Genomic DNA, 22,215 nt, shown 5'->3' with positions numbered 1-22,215 from the left:
TTAAGAAAAACCATGAAGTGGAAAAGCATCTTCTTGTGCCTGTGATTCTGACACACACCTGAGTGTCCCTGTGTAAAACCACAGGTACAACAACCAACAAACCTCTGGTTAAACCTTGGTGTTAAAGGGGAGCATTAACATGACAGCAAATACATGGAATTTTGCAAAAAACAGAGCAAAGACTTTGTAACTTCAATTTAGCACCTACAGCGTGATGCGGTATCAGTTAAAATTTCTCCTGGAGCTGTTGTAGGTGGGTTTTATCCAATACTGAGATCAGTCAGGTTTCTCACAGGGATACCAAGGACACTTAGACCACTTCTCTCCCTACCTAGTTTAAAAATTAGGATATTCTGATAGGCTTTTACCCTTTTATTTTCCTTTTTTAAAAATCAATCCCCACAGCTTCTAAGAAACTTATTCATAAGGGCAGCACAATATGTTCTCCATAATATTCCCTAAAAACACCTGGTCACTTAAGTCAAACTTTCCAAAGAAATCATCACCCTCAGGCAGAAACCTGGCTCGGAGCTTTTCAGAGTGCCCAGCTCCAGTCTGGCACAGGGATGTTGAACTGCCCTGACACTTTGTGCTCTCAGTGTGACACCAAGGTCCCACCTGCTGGGGGTGACTCACTCAGGGCTGCTCCTGGCCCCGGTGTCTGGACAGGTCTGACAGGCTGAGGAGCCAGAACCCCCAGGCCAGGGCACACAGAGGGGATGGGGAAACCTCTGAGGAGTCAGGAACCCCCAGGGCACACAGAGGGGATGGGGAAACCTCTGAGAGCCAGGAACCCCCAGGGCACACAGAGGGGCTGGGGAAACCTCTGCTGCCCTTCGGCCTCCCTGGCACGGTGGGGAGGGACAGGAGCTGGTACCAGGGACAGGGCCCTGGCAGTGGCTGCACCTCCCTGACCCTGCCCAGGACCTTCAGTGACTGCACCCCCAAGTGTCCACCCCTTCTCAGCAGCCTCCACCTGACACTTCCATGGCAGGTGCCACCTTTAACCCCTTCACGCACAAACCAGCAACACTTTTTGTGTTTCCTTTCTGCAAACAAAACCCTGCAGCTGCCAAAACCCTGACTGAGCACGGGGACAAACCCAGGGGCCTGTGGCAGCCCCTGTGCTGTCCCTGTGTCCTCACCTGTCCCGGATGAGGGCGGGCAGGTGGCTGGAGAGCTCCTTCTCGCTGGCTGACACCGCGGGGGACCAGGGCCGGAAGGCGGAGAGGCGCTGCCGCGGGTGCACGCAGCCGATGCTCTGGGGACAGACACGACATCAGTGACCCCCCAGAGGGGACCTGGGGCTGCCCAGGCAACCCTCAGTCATCCCCACAGCTGCTCCCCACTGGCCACGACCTCCTTGCTCAGGGGTTCTGCTGGCCAACGAGCTCTGTGCAGTTTGGATGGATCACAAAGAGCTACAAACCCACACAAAGAGCTACAAACAAATCCTGAGCCTTGCAGGGTTCCTGTACCTCAAAGGCACAAGGGAATTCCTGACTTCCCTGGCACAATCCAGGTCAATGAGCACTGGAGGGTGACAAGGAATCTGGGGGGACTGTGTAGCTCAATGCTGACTAGGGAAAGGATGGAAATGTTACTAATTTAGAAACCCTGGGCATGTTCTTTCCCACATTTTCTCCTCTGGTCTCAGAAGAGTGATGCTTTGTGCCAATTTGATCTCTCTTGATGACAAAATATTCAACAATCACCTTATTAGATGAACTGGATAAGGACCGTAACCAACTGGACTGTTTTTCCTTCTCAGAAGAAGCTGGAGATTGGGAAGCAGAGTCATCTATTTTGGGCTTTTTGGAAGCAGGAGGATCTGAAGAGACCTGAAACAAAAGCAGGAAAAATCAAAGTCAGATTCCTCATTTTGCAATCAGCTTAGAAACAAGTTATAAAGCAAAAGCAAATTTTGTTATTTAGAAGGAAGAAACTCTGGGTGTTTTTCTTCTTTTCTCAAATGCAAGGCCAAACAAAGGAGTGCAAACAAGGGGCAGACACAGACTGTGACATAACACACTTCACTCCTCCATGGGAGACACTGGGGTCAAGTGAGCATGGCACAGCAGAGATGGGCAGTGATCAAAGGGAGACACTGCTCCAGGCTGAGGAGAACTATCAGCCTTTTATGATTTTTGCATGCAGAAAGGTAAGTTTAATGTGGTTGCTGAACTGGAAAGATTATTTTAAACGAGAACAGAACAGACTTTGTTATTCTGTTTGCAGTGGTTGTTATGCCGATGACTTCACTACCCCACAGCTGCAGTGGATTCTGGGGGTGCTGCCAAGAGCTGCTTTGCCTTTTCCACAAGTGGCTCAGCTTGGCCCATAAATCATCCTCAAGCATAAGAAAGCCCTTTGGCAAGCAAAATCCCTTTCCTTCAACACTGTGAAGGAATAAAATTCCTATAGTCCCAGCGTGGCTTGCAAAAAAATTGGTAACTACTGGTTTAACTGGTGCACTGGGGATACCAGCTTGAAGGGCTGCCAGTACAAACACCTCTCACAGCAGGGAGGGAGAAGGTTCTGGACCTTGTGCTGCATCACGACCAGAAACAATAAAAGAAACATCCCAGCCCTGTTTCTATTCCTTTCTGTGTCTTTTTGCAGTTCTGCATCTCCACCTTTCCCCATTCCCACTCAGCCTGGCTCCCAGAAGGGTGGCACAGCCACCCTGCAGCCATTAATAATTGCTCATATTTGCATTCATTTGTTTCATCCTTTCACTCCTCTGTGATTTTTGTGGGCAAACAAGTGTTGATCCAGGTGTGTCTGGGCTGGCAATATCCTGGGAGCCTGAAATGCTCCAGCCCAGTGATAGAAAGGACCTCATTTGCCAATGTCCTGTGCTCTGAAAATCAGTCCCCTCAAGGCACCTTCAGCTGGGAATTCAGAGGCTCCTTCTCCAGCTGCTGCTGAGCCCTGAGCACTGTGATTTAAATGATTTACCTGAAAAGCACCTGCAGAACTGTCCAAGTGCCCTTCTCAGGGCTCCCTCCCCAGGAGCTCTCTGACTGCGCCCCATCAGTGCCCTGATCAGGAGGGGTGACAGCCTCAGCCCCTGCAGAGCCTGCTGCTCCCGTGGGAGCAGGGCAGAGCCCTGTGCAGCCCCTGCCAGCCCAGCTGGCACTGCCCGGTGTGCCCTGCCAGCCCAGAGTGCCAGCAGCGTCACCCCCCAGGCCTGCAGGGCTCAGCACAGCATTCCCTGGCACTGCGAGCCTGGGGCAGCTTTCCATGCACAGCAGATGAAGGAGGATGACATGGGAGGGCTGTGGGGGGGTGTGTGCAACCCCCAGGACAAAATTAGCCCGTGCCAGTGCCAAATTCCAGCTCCATGGGATTTGCAGCAGATTCTCTGGGCACAGCTTCAGGCTTCCCCAGGGCTGCCCCGCCAGGGCACGGGCCCTCCCCTCACACCCAGCTAGCAAAGGGCATTCCTGGGCCCTTCTCTAGAAAACACAGCACAAAGCACTGGGAGAGACTTGGTTTTGCTGGGGAGATGCTGCCTGTGCAGAGGCAGTGACTGCATGGGAAAGGCATTTGGCAGGGGCTGCTGATCCCAGCCCATCCACCGGGGATGGGGAGCTGTGTGGGGAGGGGACTCGGCCTGCAGGCTGGGGAGGAAGGGGGGCTTGGAATGGAAAAGGCAACAGGTGGCAAGACTCAGCATGGAACCCATCCCTCCCTCCCCCTGTCCGTCCGTCCGTCCATCCTGAACATTCTGTCCAGGCAGGAGCAGGAGCAGGACAGGCCCCAGGCTGGGCCCAGAGCAGCCCCCCAGCACCCCCAGCTCTGGGAATGGGGAGCAGGGACAGCCCTAGACAGGCTGGGGAGATGTTTCAGCAGAATGATCTCCTTTGCATTTTTTAAGGAATTCTCTCAATCTCTCTCCACTGTCCCCCTTCTTTCACCTTCAGGTCAGGGCTGACCCCAGGACAGGAGGGCCTGAGCACCCCTGGGAAATGCTGCCCCAATTCCCTGCCCAGGAGCTGATCTGGAAACATGGGGTGCACTGGAAACAAGCAGCAAAGGAGGGGAGCACACAGGGCAAACAGGGCTGTGCTCCCCCAGAGCAGGTGCTGAGGTTTTCCTGCCCTGGAATCATCTCCCACCCCAGCACCCCAGGGACCCAGGGTGCTGTGAGCGAGGTTTGGAGCTGCTGTGCTCACTGCTCCAACCCCTGTCCCACCTGCATCCCACGGATCATTCCATGTTTGAGGCAGAATTGCCTCTTGGCAGATGCTTTAAAAAACCCACCTTGGATTTAGGATTCACTTTAACAAGGTAAAAATGCACCAATTCCAGCAGTTTCTACTACAGGAAGAGACTCAGATGTGGAACAAGGCAGACACTGAGCACCAAATCTGCTCTCCTGTGACTCAGCCATTACATCCCACTGCAGGACACATTCCAGGCACCAAATACCCCACTCTGACACTTCCAGCCCAGCCACAGCAGCCAACAAACCTTGGGACTGCTTCAAATGGGGATGATTTGATTTCATTTCTTCCTCTGTGCCAAATAATGAAACACACACCAAGTTGCAAAAGAAATACTGAAAATCTGATCTAGCTTTTTTGCCGTCTTCATAAACGATTTATGAAACACTGAAACAAAAACTCCAAAAGACTGAAATAAATATTTCCTTATTTCCTATTCATTTTTATTTCCATTGGAGGCAATTTAATAATCTGCTGTCAAATGGGCTTTGTGCTGGACACAGCCACTTGTTAATAAACATTTTCTCCAATCCACAGATGGAAGAAACTTCAGGATACAAAGTGGGCCCAGAAATGCTTACATGAAACATTTACTTAAGCTTTGGGACTGTTGGTTTCTGAAGAAAATTTCAGGGGAAAAATAGATACAGAAAGATTTATACAGTCACTAAAAAAAGCTTTCAGAGGTGCATTCCAAAGGGAAATTTGGGCCTGTGAACTTTGCCAGCCATTTTAAGGCAAACCGAAATGAGGCGGCTCAGCTTGGCCTGCAGCCAGCCAGGGCCACATTTGACATGTCAGATCAAATTTTCTACTTCAATTAAATATTACAGTAACAAACCATGAGACCAGTGGAAAGAATTTTTGACCCTCTCCTTCTCAGGAAGACAAACCTTCCCTGGAGCTCGGCACCAGGAGCAGAACCAGCAGCTGCAGGTCAGGCACCTCAACAACACCTTTTGCTACAAATGCAATGGAAAATAAGCCCAGAAAAAATTCTTGTATTTGAAGATGTGGGAGTGCTCACAGGTATCATTCTGGGTGCCCTAGTGTCTACCAAAATACATTTCCTGAATAATTCACTTTTATTTCCCCTGCTGTGTCCCAGTGTCACACATCTGGACTGACCAAAGGCTTTTGCTCCCTCCTCATCCTTTGCTTCTCTGCCCCAAACCCACAACACGTGGTACTGAAAACTGGGCTGCTTTTGCCTTGTTAAGAATAAAAACATCAACAAATGGAAAACACTTAGGAGGCCTCCATACATCTGAAGTTTTAGCTTGGAAATGTACCTGCAAAAATCAGCCCCTGCTCCAAATCCTCACCTACCCTGTGCTGATAAAACCTCCCCAAGCTGGGTCTGAGCTGAGCAATAAATCCCAAATCCTGGTTAAAGACAGAGATGTGGTAAAGCAGGGCAGTGGCACAGGTCTGTCTGAGCTGTCACCCTCCCCAGCCAGGTGTGGCTGCACTTTGTGCTGCTTCCCTGGGGAATCCATCCCTTGGCTCATCCCCTCCTTCAGAACAGGGACGGGAAATGTGGGCCCTGAACTTCATTTATTTCTTTAGAAATAAAAGATTTCATGTCCCCAAAGCTACTGAGCTATCCCAACCCAGAGAAATCTGCAAAATTAAACGGCAAAATACTGCAAGGCTGCAGAATTCCATTTCGTATCCTTAAGGCAGGTGGAAATCAGAAGCAATTGCACTGCAAAACGCAGCTGGAAAGGCAGGGATAAGCAGAGAAAATACAAAAATGTGCTGTGAATGTGCAGTGGCCTCTCAGTGTGCCGTTGCCACCCGGGCTCAGACAGGCACAGCCCGGCCCGGGTGGAGCTTCCGGTCCCCGCCGCGGTCCCGGCAGGGCAGAACCGCCCGGGCCGGGCTGGGAGCCCCGAGAGAGCCGGGCAGGCCCTGCCGGGGAACACCCCAGGCAGCCCGGGCTGAATGCACAGACAGCAGCCCTGAGCCAACAGGGAGCCCCCCAGGAGCACAAATCTCTGGATTTTGTGGTGCTCTGAACTCCAGGAAATGTCTGAGCACGCAGTGTCTGAGCCTGTTCCTGCTCCACAAAGGGCACGGTGAGAAATGCAAGTGGAAGTGAGAAAGAGAATTTCCAGGGTCTGTTCTGGGTGGCTTTCCTGGGTCGCTTGGTGAGCACAGAGCAGTCACAGCCAGCTGAGCAGCAGACACAGGGTGGGAACACCACTGACCCATTTTGAAAGGCTGCCATGACATTTATCTCCTGCTTTGCCTTGGAACAGAAGGATGCAGAGTTTTATTTTAAGCCCAGGGAAGTGCTGGCTCTGAGTGGCCACTCCTCCTCCCAGGACACGTTTTTCAGGCTCCTGCTGGCACAGGGATTAAGAAGTTCCCCAGTTGTGTAAATGGCATTTCAGAAGGAATGTTCCTTGACCAGCGACAAGGATTCAGATCTGCTTCTGGAGGTTACTGAGACCACAATTCCCACACCTGGGAGCTGAACTTGGAATTTTCCACGTGCTGCTCTCACAAATCACAGCCCTGAGTCTCCCTGAGAACCACATGAGAAGGGAGAGGGCTCTGACAGATTCTTTCAAATTTCCAGTTAAACTCAAATTTTAAAATGCCCACTGGAGGTTCTGCCATGTGGGAAAAGGGCCCTTTATCCACATCCTTTAAGCCTCCAGGAGCACGTTGCCCATGGCCAGAACACTTCTTGCTAAAGCCTCTTTGTGACGTGCTCCAGAAGTGATTAATAAGGTATTAGAGCTCTTTGTAAGGACTGCACTTTCACGTGGATTAGAGGAATAAATATATTCAGGTACAGATTGAAAGCTGGGGAGGGTTGTCTCCATAATAAAAAAAGCTAAAAATAAAGCTGTGCCACGGAGCTCTAAGAAGATTTACTGCTTGTCTACTGGAGATATTTAAAAGAGAAAAAACCTACCACACTGCAGTGTCAGTTCCAGGGAGCCTATGGAGCATTTGTTTTATTTTTCTTTCTTTTTTTTTTTTTTTTTTTTACAATTTTGGTTTCATTGGGCAGGAATCCAGACTTTTTTCCATCTTCCCTTTTTTTGTTGCTGCTCTGGTGGAAGCACAAGGACTCCTTTTCCCCTGTCATTTTGGGATGTGTGATTATGGCAAGTATTTGCTTTCTATTCCTGCCTTGCCAGCGCACCCAGGGTGTCCCCCAGGGGTGACCTGGGGGGAATCTGCACCAACCAAAGCTGCCAGGCACGGGAGGGAAGGAGCTGAGCAAAAATCCCCCCTGCTCTCGGGGTTCTGTGTCCTCCCTGGCTCCGCACAGGGCTGATTTTCCAGGCAAACACCTCCCCAGCTGGGCTGGAAGAACTGGATAGGAGAGGAGATGGTTTGGTCACGTTGGCAGCATTGGGAGGTTCACCTAAAAAAACCTGGGAACTGAGTATTTCTCACACCTGTGCGAAAATCTTCAATTTCTATGGAAACATCTCCAGAATTTACAACAGCACAAGTGAAAAGGGACTGGGCTGTTTTATTTCAGACAGTTTAAAGCAAAGTCCTGCAAGTACCCTTTGATGAATTCATTGTGTAAAGGCAAATTTAAATTATTTTCTAGAACACTCTACATAGCCCCTGGCATAAGTCATCATCCATTTTCAAAGCTTCTTGGCTAGCACAAAAGAAAGAAAAAAAACCCCTTTTCTCTCCTGTCTCAACATTTCTTTCCTTTTATTCCTTTAGCACAAAAATTAGGCCAGATGACATCTGCTGATTGAACACAAGGCATTGCTGGCAGGCTGGGCTCCAGCAAGCCCTGCAAGCACCTCCCAGGCACACCCAGAGCCACAAACTTCAGCCTCAGATGAGGCAGAAAAGGCAAATCCCTCCTAATCCTCACCCCCTGCTGAAGCTGCTGCGATTCTTTGGGCCACTGCAATTTAGGAACTTTTCCCCAAGTTCCACGAACTTGGACGTGATGAAGATTCTACCTGGAAACCTGCACGGACAAAAAATGCTCAGCCAGCTCACCTGGCTGTTTAACCCCTGATCTCTACAATTATGCTTTTAATTTATTGTTCTCCTGCTACATCCATCTGTGATATAAATATGGATCTACAAATCAACTCTTCAAATCTTCTACTAATAATGACTTCTTAATAATCATTCTCTTGGTCCTCAAATGCTATAGTAGTTGCTCACAAAATCAGTATTTCTCATTCAGAGTGATTTTGATTCCTGCAGAAATCCCAGAGAACACAGAGCACAAACCCATCAGGGGTGAGACCCTCTGCCCAGGTGGGAACACTGAAATAAGCCAGAAAAAAAAGGAAAAGCCACATGAGAATGTGGCTACCTCAGTGTTAAATCCCTCCAATGAAGCACCCCTGATTTGTTGATTTTTCTGGTTAAAATCCCTCTGCAAAGAGCTGATCTTTTGTTACACGATGTCCTTGCCTTTTCCCTCTTGGCTGATGCACCTGGAAGCCTTTTCCACTGGCTAAGAGGCTGTTTTGCCTTTCCAGTGGAAACTAAAAGTTACAGCTTGAAAAGAATTCCCTGCCCTGTGGTTTGAATCAGAACAAAAAGCTGAAATGCCCTTGCCCAGGGCAGGGGGCTGAGCTGAGGGCAGGGCCCCTCTGGTGCTTTTTGGCAGCAGCTCCTGGGGTGCCCTGACAGGAGCAGGAGAGGCAGAGTGACCAGGGCAGTGTGGCCAGGGATGTGTGCTGCACACACAGGCAGGGCTGGCCCACAAAACACTTCTGCAGCTGGGAAAGAACCAAGTGATGCCAGCAGGGTCAGCAAGGGAAAGCAGAATTCCCTCTGTGCCCAGTTTGTGGGCTCACAGGATTAAAAAGCCCTCTGTGAACAGAATTCTCTCCCCACATTTTCCCTGCCATGCAGGCAGGCTCTGTTGCTGTAGCTGCCTCAGGTTCCAGCTCCATCTGCTCCTGGGTTGTGGGGACAAGTCCACTCTGCCAGCCAGAACCTCGGTTTGGTCCCCAGTGTTACATAAAAGGAGCAGCATTCCCCTTGTGACTTCCACTAATTCCAGCACAGTTTAGGAAGCCAAGAAAGGAGAGAGGGAGCTCTAAAACTGATAAAACTGATGAGCTTTTGATGCTGTTTTGTCAAGCTCCCCTGTGGTACCTGGGGATGGAGCTGCCAAGCTGATTTGGGTGTCCCCAAGTCCCCTGGGCACAGAATCTGCCCTGCAGAGCCACCAGCACCCAACCTTTGAATTCTGGAGGAAAAGCAAACAGCACAGAGAAAGCCAAGTCAGTGCCCAGCCTTGAACAATTCTCCCAGTCCAGCTGGAGAATTCACCGTCAGCCCTCACCCTGACGTGGCATCGGTGCCAGGCTGGCTCTCCTGGGCTGGCACACGTGTGTGAGTGTGTGACACTGCTGCCTGCCAGCCTCAGCTGGGACAGGAGCCTGAGAACATCCCCAGGAGTGAGCTCAGAGCTGAGGAGCCACTGGAGCACAGCAAGCACAGCCCCCCTGCCTGCCCTGGGCACACTCACCTGCAGTATTTACATTATTTCCTGCATCCCACTGCAGGAAAATCCATTTTAGCATTTTAGCAGCACATCTGAGTCGTTTTTTGGTCATACAGAATAAAAACTGTGCAAAACAATTGGGATCCTCAGGCTGCACAAAGGCAGCACTGCCCTACATTTATTTTGCACTGAATTTCATTTATTTGAGATGACCACAGGGAAAGCTCAGAGCATTCTGTGTGCAATGACAGGACACAGAGCCAGGCTCTGCTCTGCAGCCCCAGCACAGTGAGGTGTAGGGAAACACCTGCAATTACCTCCAACACCTTCACAAGGCACTGTAACATCCCCACAGAATCTGAATTTTCTGCTCCACCCAGCGCCCAATGCAGTTTTTAAACCCAAGCCTGCTTTACATAAATATCAGTGAAAGTCAATACATTGGCCATGGATTAATAGTCACAAATCCTATTAAGGTTACAAGGCAAAGCCATGGAAAACCCCCAGCCCCAGTGGGAAAATAAACCAGAGCAAGGCCTCAGATCCCAAAACCTCCCACCTTGAGTCCTTCCATCAGAACATGACTCAACAAGAGGAGCAACCATACAGTTACAGATATTTTAGGTAATTAAGATAACTATTTTTAAGTTATAGGTATTTTAGCCAGTGGCTTGGAGTTCCTGAGCAAATTTAATATCCTCCAAAGGAACTCAGTTTTCAGTCAAGCACTGCAAGAACACACTGAGCAACTTCTCCACACTCAGAAGAGAGGGAAAACCTAAATTCTCTGCTTCCAGAGTGTTTTGAGAGCTGCAGACAGGCAGATGCTTCCCTGAGCAGCAGACAAGCTCGGTGCTCTGCGGTTCCAGGAAAGGCACAAGCAGCTCATCCACTTTAAGGCACATTTATTACTCCTGAACCTCCCAGAGCTCCCAGGATAAAGGCAGACAACCAATTACAGTCTTAGACTTCCAAAGCTTATTTTGCTGCCTTTAGAAATAAGCATCACATGCTCCTTCCACCAGACACGGAGTTAAGGAGGGTTAGGGGTGGTTTAAGAGGGGAGGAAGGAGGAGGAGGAGGATGAATGAAGGAGAGAACCCTTGAGTTTGCTCTTTGAGTTTGCTCTTTTTGCCAAAGCAGCTCTGCTGTGTCAGGAAGGCTTTGCTTTGGAGGAACCTTTCCATGTTCCAGTGAGTGATTTATCTAATCAGAATTAATTTGAGCCACAACACTGGGGTGATGTGCTCACAAAAGGATTTTTATCCTTTGATCACCTTGAGAAAGGAGAAACACTTCCAACAGTCACCAAAAATTTAAAATAACTGAGCAAAATCACCTGTGGGATTGCTGGGGTGTCCTGTGCAGGACCAGCAGTTGGACTTGGATGATTTTTTTGGGTCCCTTCCAGCTCAGGATATTCTGTAAAAATATTATCCCCTACACTGGGATGTTCAGCGTGAACACCATCACTGCACAAGAAACCTTTAGCACATTGTCTTGTCCAATAAAGAGAATTTTGACAAAAAGCCCACCTGTTTCTCTGCTTTTTCCCAACATAAACTCACCTTTTGACTACAGGTAAGAGGAAATGCCCCACGTATGTGAATATGGAGTGAGAAAGACACAACATTTCAAAAAATCTACTTTGTGTAACATCAGATGAGGCAGCAAAAGATAATTTGAAGGGAGAAATGGAAGGGGAATAGGATGGGCAGGAGGGGAATCTGGGGCACTCCAAGAAGGCTCAGAGTTCTTGTGTAACAGGAGAGATTTGGAGCCTTTAGGGGAGCGCTGGCTGAGCAATGTGAGAGCAGCGAGACTGCGCAGCCGCACGGGCTGTGTCTGCTACAGCTCATGAACAGGAGAGCAGAGAGGGTTTCACTGTGCACATCCCCAGCAAAACCCCTCCTTTCCCTCCCCACGGCATCCCCCCGATGGCCACACTGACAACGGGGGGCTCACAATGCCCAGAGCCCCCAAAGGGGCTCCAGTGCCCCCCAAACCAAACCCTTGCACTGAGAGCCCCCAAGGCACTGCCTGGCCCCAGCTCATCCTCACCAAGCACTCAGAGCTCTGTTTGCCTCCAGTCAGAATCAACAGGCTTTAAACACAGATTTTTAGTGCTGAAGTGCAGGATTTAGGCCTGGCTTGGATGTACAAGTGCTGTTTGTGGTGCCCCAGCAATAAACACGGCCCCTCCCCACTTGGCTCTCACTTCTCACTTTGCTGTTACAATGCAAGTTCTATTCCACATCCCCCTTCTGTGTGTGCCACGGGCCTGACCCCCATAAAGATGGTCAAATAAATATCTGGTGACCTCACAAGTATGAAAATAAGCTTATTTGAAAGAAAAAGTATATCTTCAGGGGGTTTGGCAGTAACTTTCAATTATTTTTAATTGCCTGGAAAATTAAAGTAAGAAAATAGTGTGGTATAAATGTTAGGGCACATTATTAAGCAGTTTTCATAATATCTTAGCCATAAGCTTAACAGACAAAAAGGGTTTTTTTAAGCCTAGGTCATCTGTTCAATATGAATGGCCTGTCTGTTCCCAGACTTCCTCAAGGGGTAACTGAACTGAAATATTCCATGATAGAAACCAGATTCAGTTTGACCTGGTAGGCAAAGAGAACTCCCCAGAACCTTCAAGCTTTGGGTTTAATTACAAACCACCACAGAGCCTGGACTGCAGCCCGAGAGCAGGAACACAAAGAAAGGGGTGAGGGAAAGTTTGGAGCTCTAAATGCCAACATCCCTTCCCCACTTTCCTCTGCTTAAACCATGGGGTCAACTTTGATTATTGTCAACACAACCAACTTCCAAACTGCACAGTAAGCAAGATTTCCAAAATATCAATCCAAGGCCTTTCCTTCTGTGTTTCTGCTCATGGAATTGTGCTCTCACAACACTGACACTGCCCCAAACCCAGCATGGGGACCAACACAGAGCTGAACTCCAGGCTTCCAGGCTTCATATTTGATTTTCTTCTTGTGTCTGATACTTGGAAGCCTCAAACCCACTTGGGTTGAACTTTTCTAAGGCAGCCTCTGATGCAGTGACTGATACACACAAGGCTTTGAGAAATATTGGGGGTTAAAACCATGGTGAGCAGCCAGACCTTACAGAGCAGAGGTTGGTGCTGTCCATCCCCTGGGCAGAGCAGAACTGTGATGTGTTTTGGCCACAGGCTGATATAAATTGGCAGTAAAGGCTGACCTGAAAGTCTCAGGTCAAGGCAAAGCCTGACTCAGCCCCTGAGTGCACGAGAGCGTTGCTGTCACATCAGGGGAGCTGCACAGTGTCACCGCTCTGGGACACGCAGGGTTCACAGCTCTGCACTTCAGGGCTGCTTTCATCCACCCAGCACACAAGGAATGATAAATAAATAACAAATCAGGGAAGGAGGTGGTGTGTATCCATCTAGAACAGGGACAGGAAATCTCTGTCTGATGCCAGGAGCTGGAGGGAGGGTGGATCATGCACAGAAGGGACTCAGTAACCATAGGCTGAGTTTGCAGGAAATTGTGGTAAAATGGGTGAAGGGCTCAGATCTGTGGGGTGACAACAGAAATGTCAGAGATCTGCAGTCAGACACACAGTGCCTTGCTCCTGGGAGCAAGAAGAGAACTCTGAGCCATTTCCAGAGGACAGATTTGGCACAAGGTCCTGCAGGACATTGGGTACTCCTGGGCCACTCCATCTCTGTGTGCACCACACGCTCCAGAGAGACAGGGATGAACACCAGGGAGATGTCAGTGTGGAAAAATGCCCTGACATCTTCCCAAAAGGACCAGCAAAACCTCGGTGCCAGTGTCACTCATCATGCCAGCACAATCAGTCACATCCCAGTGAAGAATCCAACAACAATGCAGTCCTGGGAGATGGGTAATCCCAAGGTTTGCTTTGATCTCTGGAGTTCCCCATAAGGATCATTTAACCATTCTTACACTGCCACAGCTTTCCTTGCTTTAAAGAAGCACAAAACTCCAAGAATAAAGTGCTGTAAGGATTTCACATAACTGCAAATCACATTCACTGTGGGGTCTCCTTCACAGAAACACCAAAGGAAAAAGGTGCACAAGTCAAGCATGAAAGAAAAATCTGAAATTAGACTCATCCCCTGGCTCACTTGTGCAGCCCAACAGAAAAAGAGAGCCTGGACAGACAAATTAATGGATGTTACTGTTAGATCAGGAGTGAGATGTTCCAACTAAACATTTGTATTTAATTCACTGCCTGCTTTACCATGACACTGTGCCAATAACCCCAAAACCTTTACCTGCTTCACATTACAGATCTCTCTGTCCCATTTTTCTGAGACTGAGTATTAAAAAGACCCAAGCAGATTAACTTGAAGGTTTAACAGAATATACCTGTGCCAGGTGAAGCCTGGGGGCTGCATGGAGAGAGCAGGGAAGGATCTCACTGCTCCCTTTCCCAAAGTGTCACTCATTGCCTGAAAATCCCTTTTCTCCATGCATGGAGGAGGTGAGGAACCCCAGAGACCAAGGAGAAGGGGACAAGATGGGTTTGATGGGGGGATGACTCCAGCCAGGGTGGATTTTTGTCTCCCCAAGGAAAAGCCCAACAACCTGCTGGTACAAACACAGTGTCTGTAGCCTGCAGCACAGGGAAGCTGACATTTCACCTAAACACAAATGAAGCTGAGAAAATCAAAGCTCACCTCAAGGAGAGTTTTGCCAGCCACTAAAGGAAACAAAAACTCTCACCTTTAGGTAGATATAAACCTAATTTAAGTGGTGCAAGAACCAAAAGCTTCAAAGGCCTCAAACACATTAAGGCAAAAATCCTTTGCAACCATCAAAGCTGTTCATACACAGCTTGAGAATTATTGTCCAAGAAATTCCAGGAAACTCCAACCCAGGAGAAGAAAACTTTTGCTTAGGAGGGAAAAGAACTGAAACACTGAATTGAATTCTCTCTGACAAAAATCACAATCCTGCTCTCAACAAGGCCAAGTTCAGGCAACTTCCCTAAGAAACAGTCTGAGCTGCAGAGCAACAACTGCACGTGGAACAGGAATGGGGCTGAAGCAGCAAATCTCAGGGGAAGGGAGAGACCAAGCCCTGAAACACCAAACAGAATCCCAAAGCCTCATTAAGGAGGACAGATGAATTTGTGGCAGGGGAGGTGATCATTGCCACTGCTGCTGGGCTGGGCTGGGCTGGGAGGAAGGAGCTGCAGATAATGCAGGGCTCAGCTGTTCAGGGCAGCAGCTGCCCCCAAATCCCCACTGCAGGGAAGGAGCCAGGAGGTCACGGCAGCCACGATTATTTGGAATGAACAGGGGGAACAATAGCTTGGGGCCCTGTGTCTTCTTGCCTTTCTCGTGGCTTTTGTGAGCTGCTGCCTTCCCAGAATAGCTGGCTGCACTCAGGGCAGCTCAGGGGCTGCCTCTGGACAGGCCTTTTCTCCCCTGCAGCTCCACAATTTAAAAGGAAAAGTGACACCTCCATGCCCCCATTTGTGTGCCTGGCTCCCCAGCACTGGCCAGGGAGCCAGGGGCAGCTTTCAGCTTTAGCAAGGGGTGGAGAAAGCTCAAAACAGACTCAGTCCCATGAAATTTGTTTTGTCTGACCCCTCTCCTCAGCTGAATTTCTCTCCCAGGATGAAGTTAATGCCATACTGCAGGACGCTGGGACAAACCTGTCAGAATCCCAGATTTTCCTGGGATTTGATTGATTGATTCCCAGATTTTCCTGGGCCAGGAATGCTGCTCCAGAGGGGAGTGCAGACACTGCTGTTTGACACACAGCTTGTAGCACCCAGAGGGATAAAACAGGGTCTGTTAACAGGTCACAGAGTGAAAAAAAATGGCCAAAGAATTGGTTTGCCAAGATTGTGGCCACCATAGTAGATAAAACATGATTGTTGTCCTGACCTTGGGCAAGGCATTGAACCCTGATCCACAGGGCTGCTGTGCCCCAGCAATGCTGCAAACCTGACCCATTGCAAGCTTTAAAATGGCAATTCTTACACAATGGGGGAGTCTAACTGGTCAGGTTTAGTAGAGCTGAGGTGAGAGTGTAAACAAGAACTTCTCTGCTTCCTTGGAATTTCAGATAAAGGCACGGACAGAAGAGACTGACTTTTCTCAGGCTCCCATATCCTGACTGCTACTTTGTGTGAGTTTGGAGAGAAACAGGTCTTGATTTTTTCACTCTAGGATGAAACTGTTGGAGTCCTGCTGGCTCAAAAGATCAGGTGAAACAGAAAACATTGAATTTTAGATTAGCAGTCGGTGTTGGGATGGACACAGAGCCTGCTGAAAGCTGCACTGTGAGTAATAATAGAGTAAATCTGAGATCAGAGAAAACACATTTCTTGTTCTAAGTGGTGTTTCCCCCCCTTTTTTTTCTCCACACAACTTTAATATTGATCCACAGGCTAAGGATTGTGGTAGGGTGCCACCGGAATTGTTTAATGGGATACTTCTTGTGTTATAATCTTGGTAAAGAGACCCACATGTGGATTTGAATAACATCTTGAAAGGAGATTGAGAGGAATAAGGTGGCAGACAGATTGAAAGAAGATTAAAACTCATTTGATCCCCAACTCCCCAGCAAAGCACAGTGAGTGAGGTTTGTTTCCTCCCTGTCCATCCTACTCACACCTGAGCCCAGCACTGCTGAGAGGCAGAAGGCACAAGAATAAAAACCCAAGCAATTGCAGGTTTTCTTTCTGGGCCAGGTTTGATGTGTTGCACAGGGAGTTTGGACATCCCCAGGAGCAGGCTGGAAGCAGTGCCAGTGATTCACCACCCCACAGACTCTTGGTAACACCTAAAACTTCCATTTTTTTTTTCCAAATGATATTTGGCTTGGTTTTCTGAACTGCTGCTGCTCTCAGGTTCAACAGGAGACATGTTTCTCTAAGCTGATTTCTCTGTGGCTGAGGATTTAATCAGATCAAAGTAGTGATTAAAACATGGACTATAACCACAAGCCTTAAAGGGAGAGCTCCAGCACTGAGCTCCAAGTGAGCTCTCCCCCTTTAAAATCCAAGAAGCAGCAATATCTATCTCTGGCAAATGTATGCTTTTTAAAAATCCTGGATTTTTGCTCCTTCTGGGTCACCTTTCCTCTCGATAGGGTGTGAAGCTCCTGGCAAGAAGCAAGAAATGAAGAAATGCAAATGAATTAAGGGCTGCAGTTAATGTGAATGCATTAACACCACCAAGGCACCCTGGAAGGTGGATTTGCTGACACTCCCTTCACTCCAACACATCCACTGTAAACTTCCAGCACAGCTCCCTCAGACCCTGTCAGTGCTCCTGACATTCTTTCCTACAGTTTTCCACTTGCTGCTTTGTGGCTCTGTGGTTCCTTTCATCCACCCAAAGACAGCACGATAGCATGTTGGGAGTGGTGAGAAATAGGATTATAAAAAATGTAAATGGAGCAGCATTTCCACAGCTCTACACAGAGTAAACCAGAGCAACCCAAACATTAAGGCCAAAAACGCCTTTTTAGTGACAATTAGTTCAGAAATGAGGCCTAATTTTACATCATGACCTGCATGAGGAGCCAAGGAGCTGTGCCATGAGATGCAGGAGCCCCATCCCAGCTCCTCCTGCACAACAAAAACAGGCCAAGTGACTCACTCAGCAGCTGAGCATGAGGGCTGCTGCTCCTGGCTCCTGCTCCTGTTCCCCACCAGGCTGGATGGGAATTGTTCCCAAAGGTGCAGCACAAGGAGCTGAACTCTGTGGCAGCTCTGGCTCCAGGAGTGCCACGGGATATTCTGAATTGCTGGAGAAGTGCACGTTCCATTGGCAGTCAATATTTATTTGTTACACCAACTTGGCAGCTCAGCCCTCTCCTCACTTCCATCACTGTGACACCTTTGAGATACCAGCTCCTGGGTATGTGGGATAACATCTTCTTCCAAGCTATTCTTGACACTCTACTCCTACTCCTCTTCTATGTGTTTAACCATTTTGAAGCTGATTTGGGTCATGACTAATAGAATTAGATACTAAAATCATGTGCTGTCAGCAGCAGACATTGTAGAGCCAGCAGGACCCACGTGGAATGCAAGTTGAGGCAGCTTCAGATGGTGGGAAAGCAGTCACAGTTTGTGCTTCTTTCTCCTTTTTAATTAGAATTAAAGCTGGACAAAAATCCCATCAAAACCCCTAAAACTCAACCTCACTCCTTTGGAGCCAATTTCTTTAGTTTGCATATCAGTCTAAACCCAAAACAAGGGGAGATGAAATCCTCAAGCAGTGCTGGGAGTGAGGACACAGAACAAATAAATGCCAACAGCCCAAAGCAGCCACGTGCTTTAAATCTGGGGTCACAGACTTGGGGTTTGTGCAAAATTCACTGGTTTTACCCACTTTAATGCCCTTCTCATGAACATTTCCAATAACTCTTCACTGTTTTTCCATAAAAAAATATTAAAATCCTTTGTGGCATGAGGAGAATGATCTGTCCATCAGCTTTAGGGCAGGACTGAGAGTTACACAGGCCTGAAGCAGCACTGGGTTTTATTCCTGGCTCTGCCACTGACATTATTTAAATGGCTTTAGGTAAATAAAATGTAAACAAAAAATGCAAACAGCATCCCAGTTTCTGAAGGAGTTTGGTGTTTTCCAGCAGAAGGCACTACAGAAACACTACAAATCCCAAAGAACCTCCTTTTCCTAATTCTTTAATAGGGTTAAACACCATTAATTCCAGCTGGGAAACAATTCAAGGTGCAGCTCATGAGTTTTGTCCTGTACATGTTGAACACTCAGTTTTCAGACCTGACTGCACTTTGCCAATAGCTGCAGAGAACTGTTGCAGGATCCAGTTGTGGAAACTCCCAACAACTCAAAAGGGCTCACTTCATCTTTCTAAATACAAGCATGGAGTTCAACAGAAAAGAAGATTTAAGTTAGTCTATGAGAAAATCCTCCAAAACTGGACACTCCACTAGAGTTGCTCTTTTTTTTGCAAAAAGAAGTGAATTCCCTGTGAATTGCTGCTCATTATGTTCTCCATCGCTGAGTTCAAACCCAAGCACTGATATTTAAAATAGGATTATTTAGAACTGGGTTCCCCACAGGTACCCTCTGCTTACAGATGTTTACATGGGGCTGTCCAGATTCCTTGCAGGCATCAGAAAGACATTTTTGGACTGCAATTCACCCTGGAGGAGATGCCTTAAAACCTGCAGAGAATCCATCAGTTAGCACTGGCTTAGACACCTACACTGGAGCCAACCAGTGGCTTAGTCCTGGCTTTATCCAGGTTCATGGACAACACTCTGCACAGAGAAATGAATGTCTAAATATCCTCAAAGACCTCTCAAAACCCCTCTAACAACACTGGTCCCTCTGTGAAGGGGCAATATTTAAGGATCTTTTCTCCCAGCTCCCTCACGTCAGCTGACTGAGATCTGTTAACATCTTAGACAACACTTTTATGCCTCATGCATAAGTCAGATTTATTTTTGTGGTGTTTTCTCCTCCACATGAAACAACAAGCCTAAAGAATTATTTTAATGAATGGCTCTGCTTTAATGATTACATTTTTCAGTAGAACCAAAGTGATCTGGTCCAAGGTACATTTGTCCCCACATACAGAAAGGCCCAGGGTAGGAAGAAGAGAGTGAAAGGCAACTCCCTTCTTGTGGGCAAAGATGTTTTACTTGCAAATGCCTGAAACTGCGCCCAAAAAGCAGATTACAAATAAAGCAAGTTATCCCAGTGTAAAGGTGGCTGAGCCATCATGCTCAGGTTACATTGTTGGGAAGTTTTTACCACTCCAACCACACTCCTGAATCACTGGACTGTGATTTTACCCTTTCTGATGGGTTTATTGACAGCATCATTAACTCTGCAGGAATCATCAAGGCTCTGACTAATGTACACACAGCCCTAGTGGGACACTGAGCAAAACTGAGCCACACACTCCTTGTTTTTCCCTGGAAAGGATCCCACAAACTCATCTCAGGAGAGCCAGGCCACACTCCATCCCACAGCTCGAATGGAGCACTGAGCTTGCAGTTTTCCCTCTGTGTCCTCTGCTCCTGATGTCAGCTGGCATTGAAGGGAGGATCAGTGTTCCTGTCTGGCCCTTGCCCTGCTCCATCCCCAGATGTGGGAGAGGCCGGGCAATCCTGGCTGCCAGCCCGTGCTCCATCAACCTGCCAGGACCTGGCGGCTGGAACAGCCCAGGAGCTCTCTGCCTTCCTCTTCCTCCTCCTTCCTCCTCCTCAAACCCATGCTCAGGCACAGGGAGCACTGCAAAGATTCAAATTTGCAGAGATGCAAAACAAAAATAGCAGGAACACAACCTGGGTGAGGCCTTGGCTGTCTCACCTGTCCAGGTCTCACATTAACCCCTCCTCAGGATTCCAGCATCACACTTGGATTTCAATAAAAATGTTTCAAATAGAGCCTGTACAGAACTGTCAGTCTATTCCAGCCCAAGTGCACTGCCAGCTGTGTATTACTGAATTGAAATGTTCATTAGAAATTGGAGGAAAATCCAGGTTTTACCTGTCCAAGCACACAGAGATGAGTCTTTGGTTAAGAAATGCACAAGTGCAAAGCTTTCATTGAAATACCACAGATATCCTGCCATGTTTTGAAGCTTTTATTAAAATATCAGAGATATTCTGCCATGTTTTGAAGCAGAAATATGTGATCAGTATTTAAACATCCACATCTCTGACACTGGGCTTGACTTGAAGCTTGTGGCAAATGTAAAGCTTGGATGCCACCCTAAAATCATGTGAGATTTAAGAATCAGTGGAAGGGAGCTGCATCTAGAAGAAAAATCTCCTAAAGTTATGCTCATAGTAAACACTGAAAGTCCAATAACAACAGCAGCAATAAAAGGGATGACCTGGAATTATGCAGATTCCTGTAGGTACAGTCCAGGTGACCTCAACAGTCAGAACAAAACACCCCAAAATTGTGTAATACACTGAAGCAGGACAGGTGAAATTTTTCCATGCAGTGGCAACCAAAACACTTCAGTGTAGATTATCACCCCAAAAGCATCTCAGCTTCCCCTGAAAATGGCTTTGAGCAGTTTGATACTTTGTGTTTACCAAAACAATTTCTTGGAAACACCACACCTTTGCCAATATTTTGTAAATCTGTAATTTTAAACAATTCTCGACTGGCCAGAAACTTCTGTAAGGAAAATAAAAATGCACTATAATAAATTGCCATTTTCACTGCTCCCACTGCACTGACACAGATGTTGGTGTTTCCTGTGTGCTCAGGGAAAATCAGTAATCCCATTTTCAGGCTGGATTCTCCCTGAGCACGACACACATTCCCGTGGGCACAGGTTCTGTGCCCATCCCTCAGCCAGGGATCTCTGTGCCTCAATTGTCCCCTCAGTGCCCCAGCCCTGGCTCCAGGGGATTATTTCCCACTCCCATATGGATTTCAGCCCAGGAGAGGCACTGAACTCCCTGCTCCACAAAGGAACAGCCACTCTCTCTGTAAAATAAATGCTCCAGGAGTGCCATGAAATCCCTCAGAGGAAATCCATTCCCAAGGCTCCTGTGCTGGGAATGGACAGCCAGCCCAGAGGGAAATCCAGCATCTCCCAGCTCTGTGCTGGACCAAATGAGCATTGCAGCCTGTGCCAGGAGCCCCGGGAGCTGCAGGGATGAGGAGGAAACACTGCTGCAGGTGTCTGAGGAAACACAGAAACCACCAAGTCCCCAGGGAGGATGGACGGGAGAGGAGGAGGGGAATGATTGTGGTTGAGAAAAGGGAAGGGGTTGGTCGAGAGAAATGCTATAAAAGCACCATGACGACAGAGCAGGGTGATGGAAAGGTCAGTCCCTTGCAATAATGCTCTTTTTTTCCTTGTCCAAATGAAATACTTGGCCACGTCCACCGGCAGAGTTCAGCTGGAGGTAAATGACCAGACAGGGGGGCCATAAAGTGTCTGGAGATGCTGCTGGCCCGGGGCTGCCCTGCCCTGCCCTGCCAGCCCTGCCAGCCACGCAATTCCCGCAGCAGAAAGCTCCAAAAGGGACCCAGCAGAAGGTGCTGCTGTGCAGTGGCAGCACAGGGCTGGGCTGCAGCTCCAGGGAGGGAAGGGCTGAGCTGGAGCCGTCCTGAAGGAGATTCAGGAGTGAGCACGAAGGGATTCTCAATAATGAGCCAGTGATTAATCCTGATAGACATGGAATTGCTTTTCAGCTGCTACTGGTAGGTGGTCAAATTATACCTTTCCATCACATTTCCCACTATACTGCACATCTCCTCAGTACATTTTCTCATGAAGCACTGGAAGGATTCAGAACAATTAAACCTAACTACTGAGTAATTCCCACTCCTCTTTTTTTCCCCCCCTCTAATATGAAATCATTCTTTCTAGTGCTTTAGGAAAAGAAATGTAAGCTCTAGAGCTCCAAGTCAGTATTAATGTACCAAAATGGTGCATTGTAACAGGAGATGCAACACAAAGATTTACTGTTTCCCAGAGCTGCTGCTGGAGCCAGCTGAACGGTCATTTAAACTTTGCAGCT

At 48.0% G+C, this 22,215-nt stretch overlaps 1 protein-coding gene across 1 annotated transcript in view; it reads right to left on the bottom strand.

The window, feature by feature from the left end:
* Nucleotides 1–22,215, bottom strand: part of SKI (SKI proto-oncogene) — a 101,960-nt gene that overhangs the window by 9,852 nt on the left and 69,893 nt on the right. Inside the window, exons 3-4 of the mRNA XM_064730467.1 lie at nucleotides 1,716–1,841; nucleotides 1,146–1,261 (exon numbers count right to left, since the gene is read on the bottom strand). Of these exons, the coding sequence (XP_064586537.1) occupies nucleotides 1,146–1,261; nucleotides 1,716–1,841 (242 nt within the window). The remainder of the gene's footprint in view (nucleotides 1–1,145; nucleotides 1,262–1,715; nucleotides 1,842–22,215) is intronic.

Source organism: Zonotrichia leucophrys, chromosome 21 (assembly GCF_028769735.1).
Source record: "Zonotrichia leucophrys gambelii isolate GWCS_2022_RI chromosome 21, RI_Zleu_2.0, whole genome shotgun sequence".
Classification (NCBI taxonomy): domain Eukaryota; kingdom Metazoa; phylum Chordata; class Aves; order Passeriformes; family Passerellidae; genus Zonotrichia; species Zonotrichia leucophrys.
This window is presented reverse-complemented; position numbering and strand designations above follow the sequence as displayed.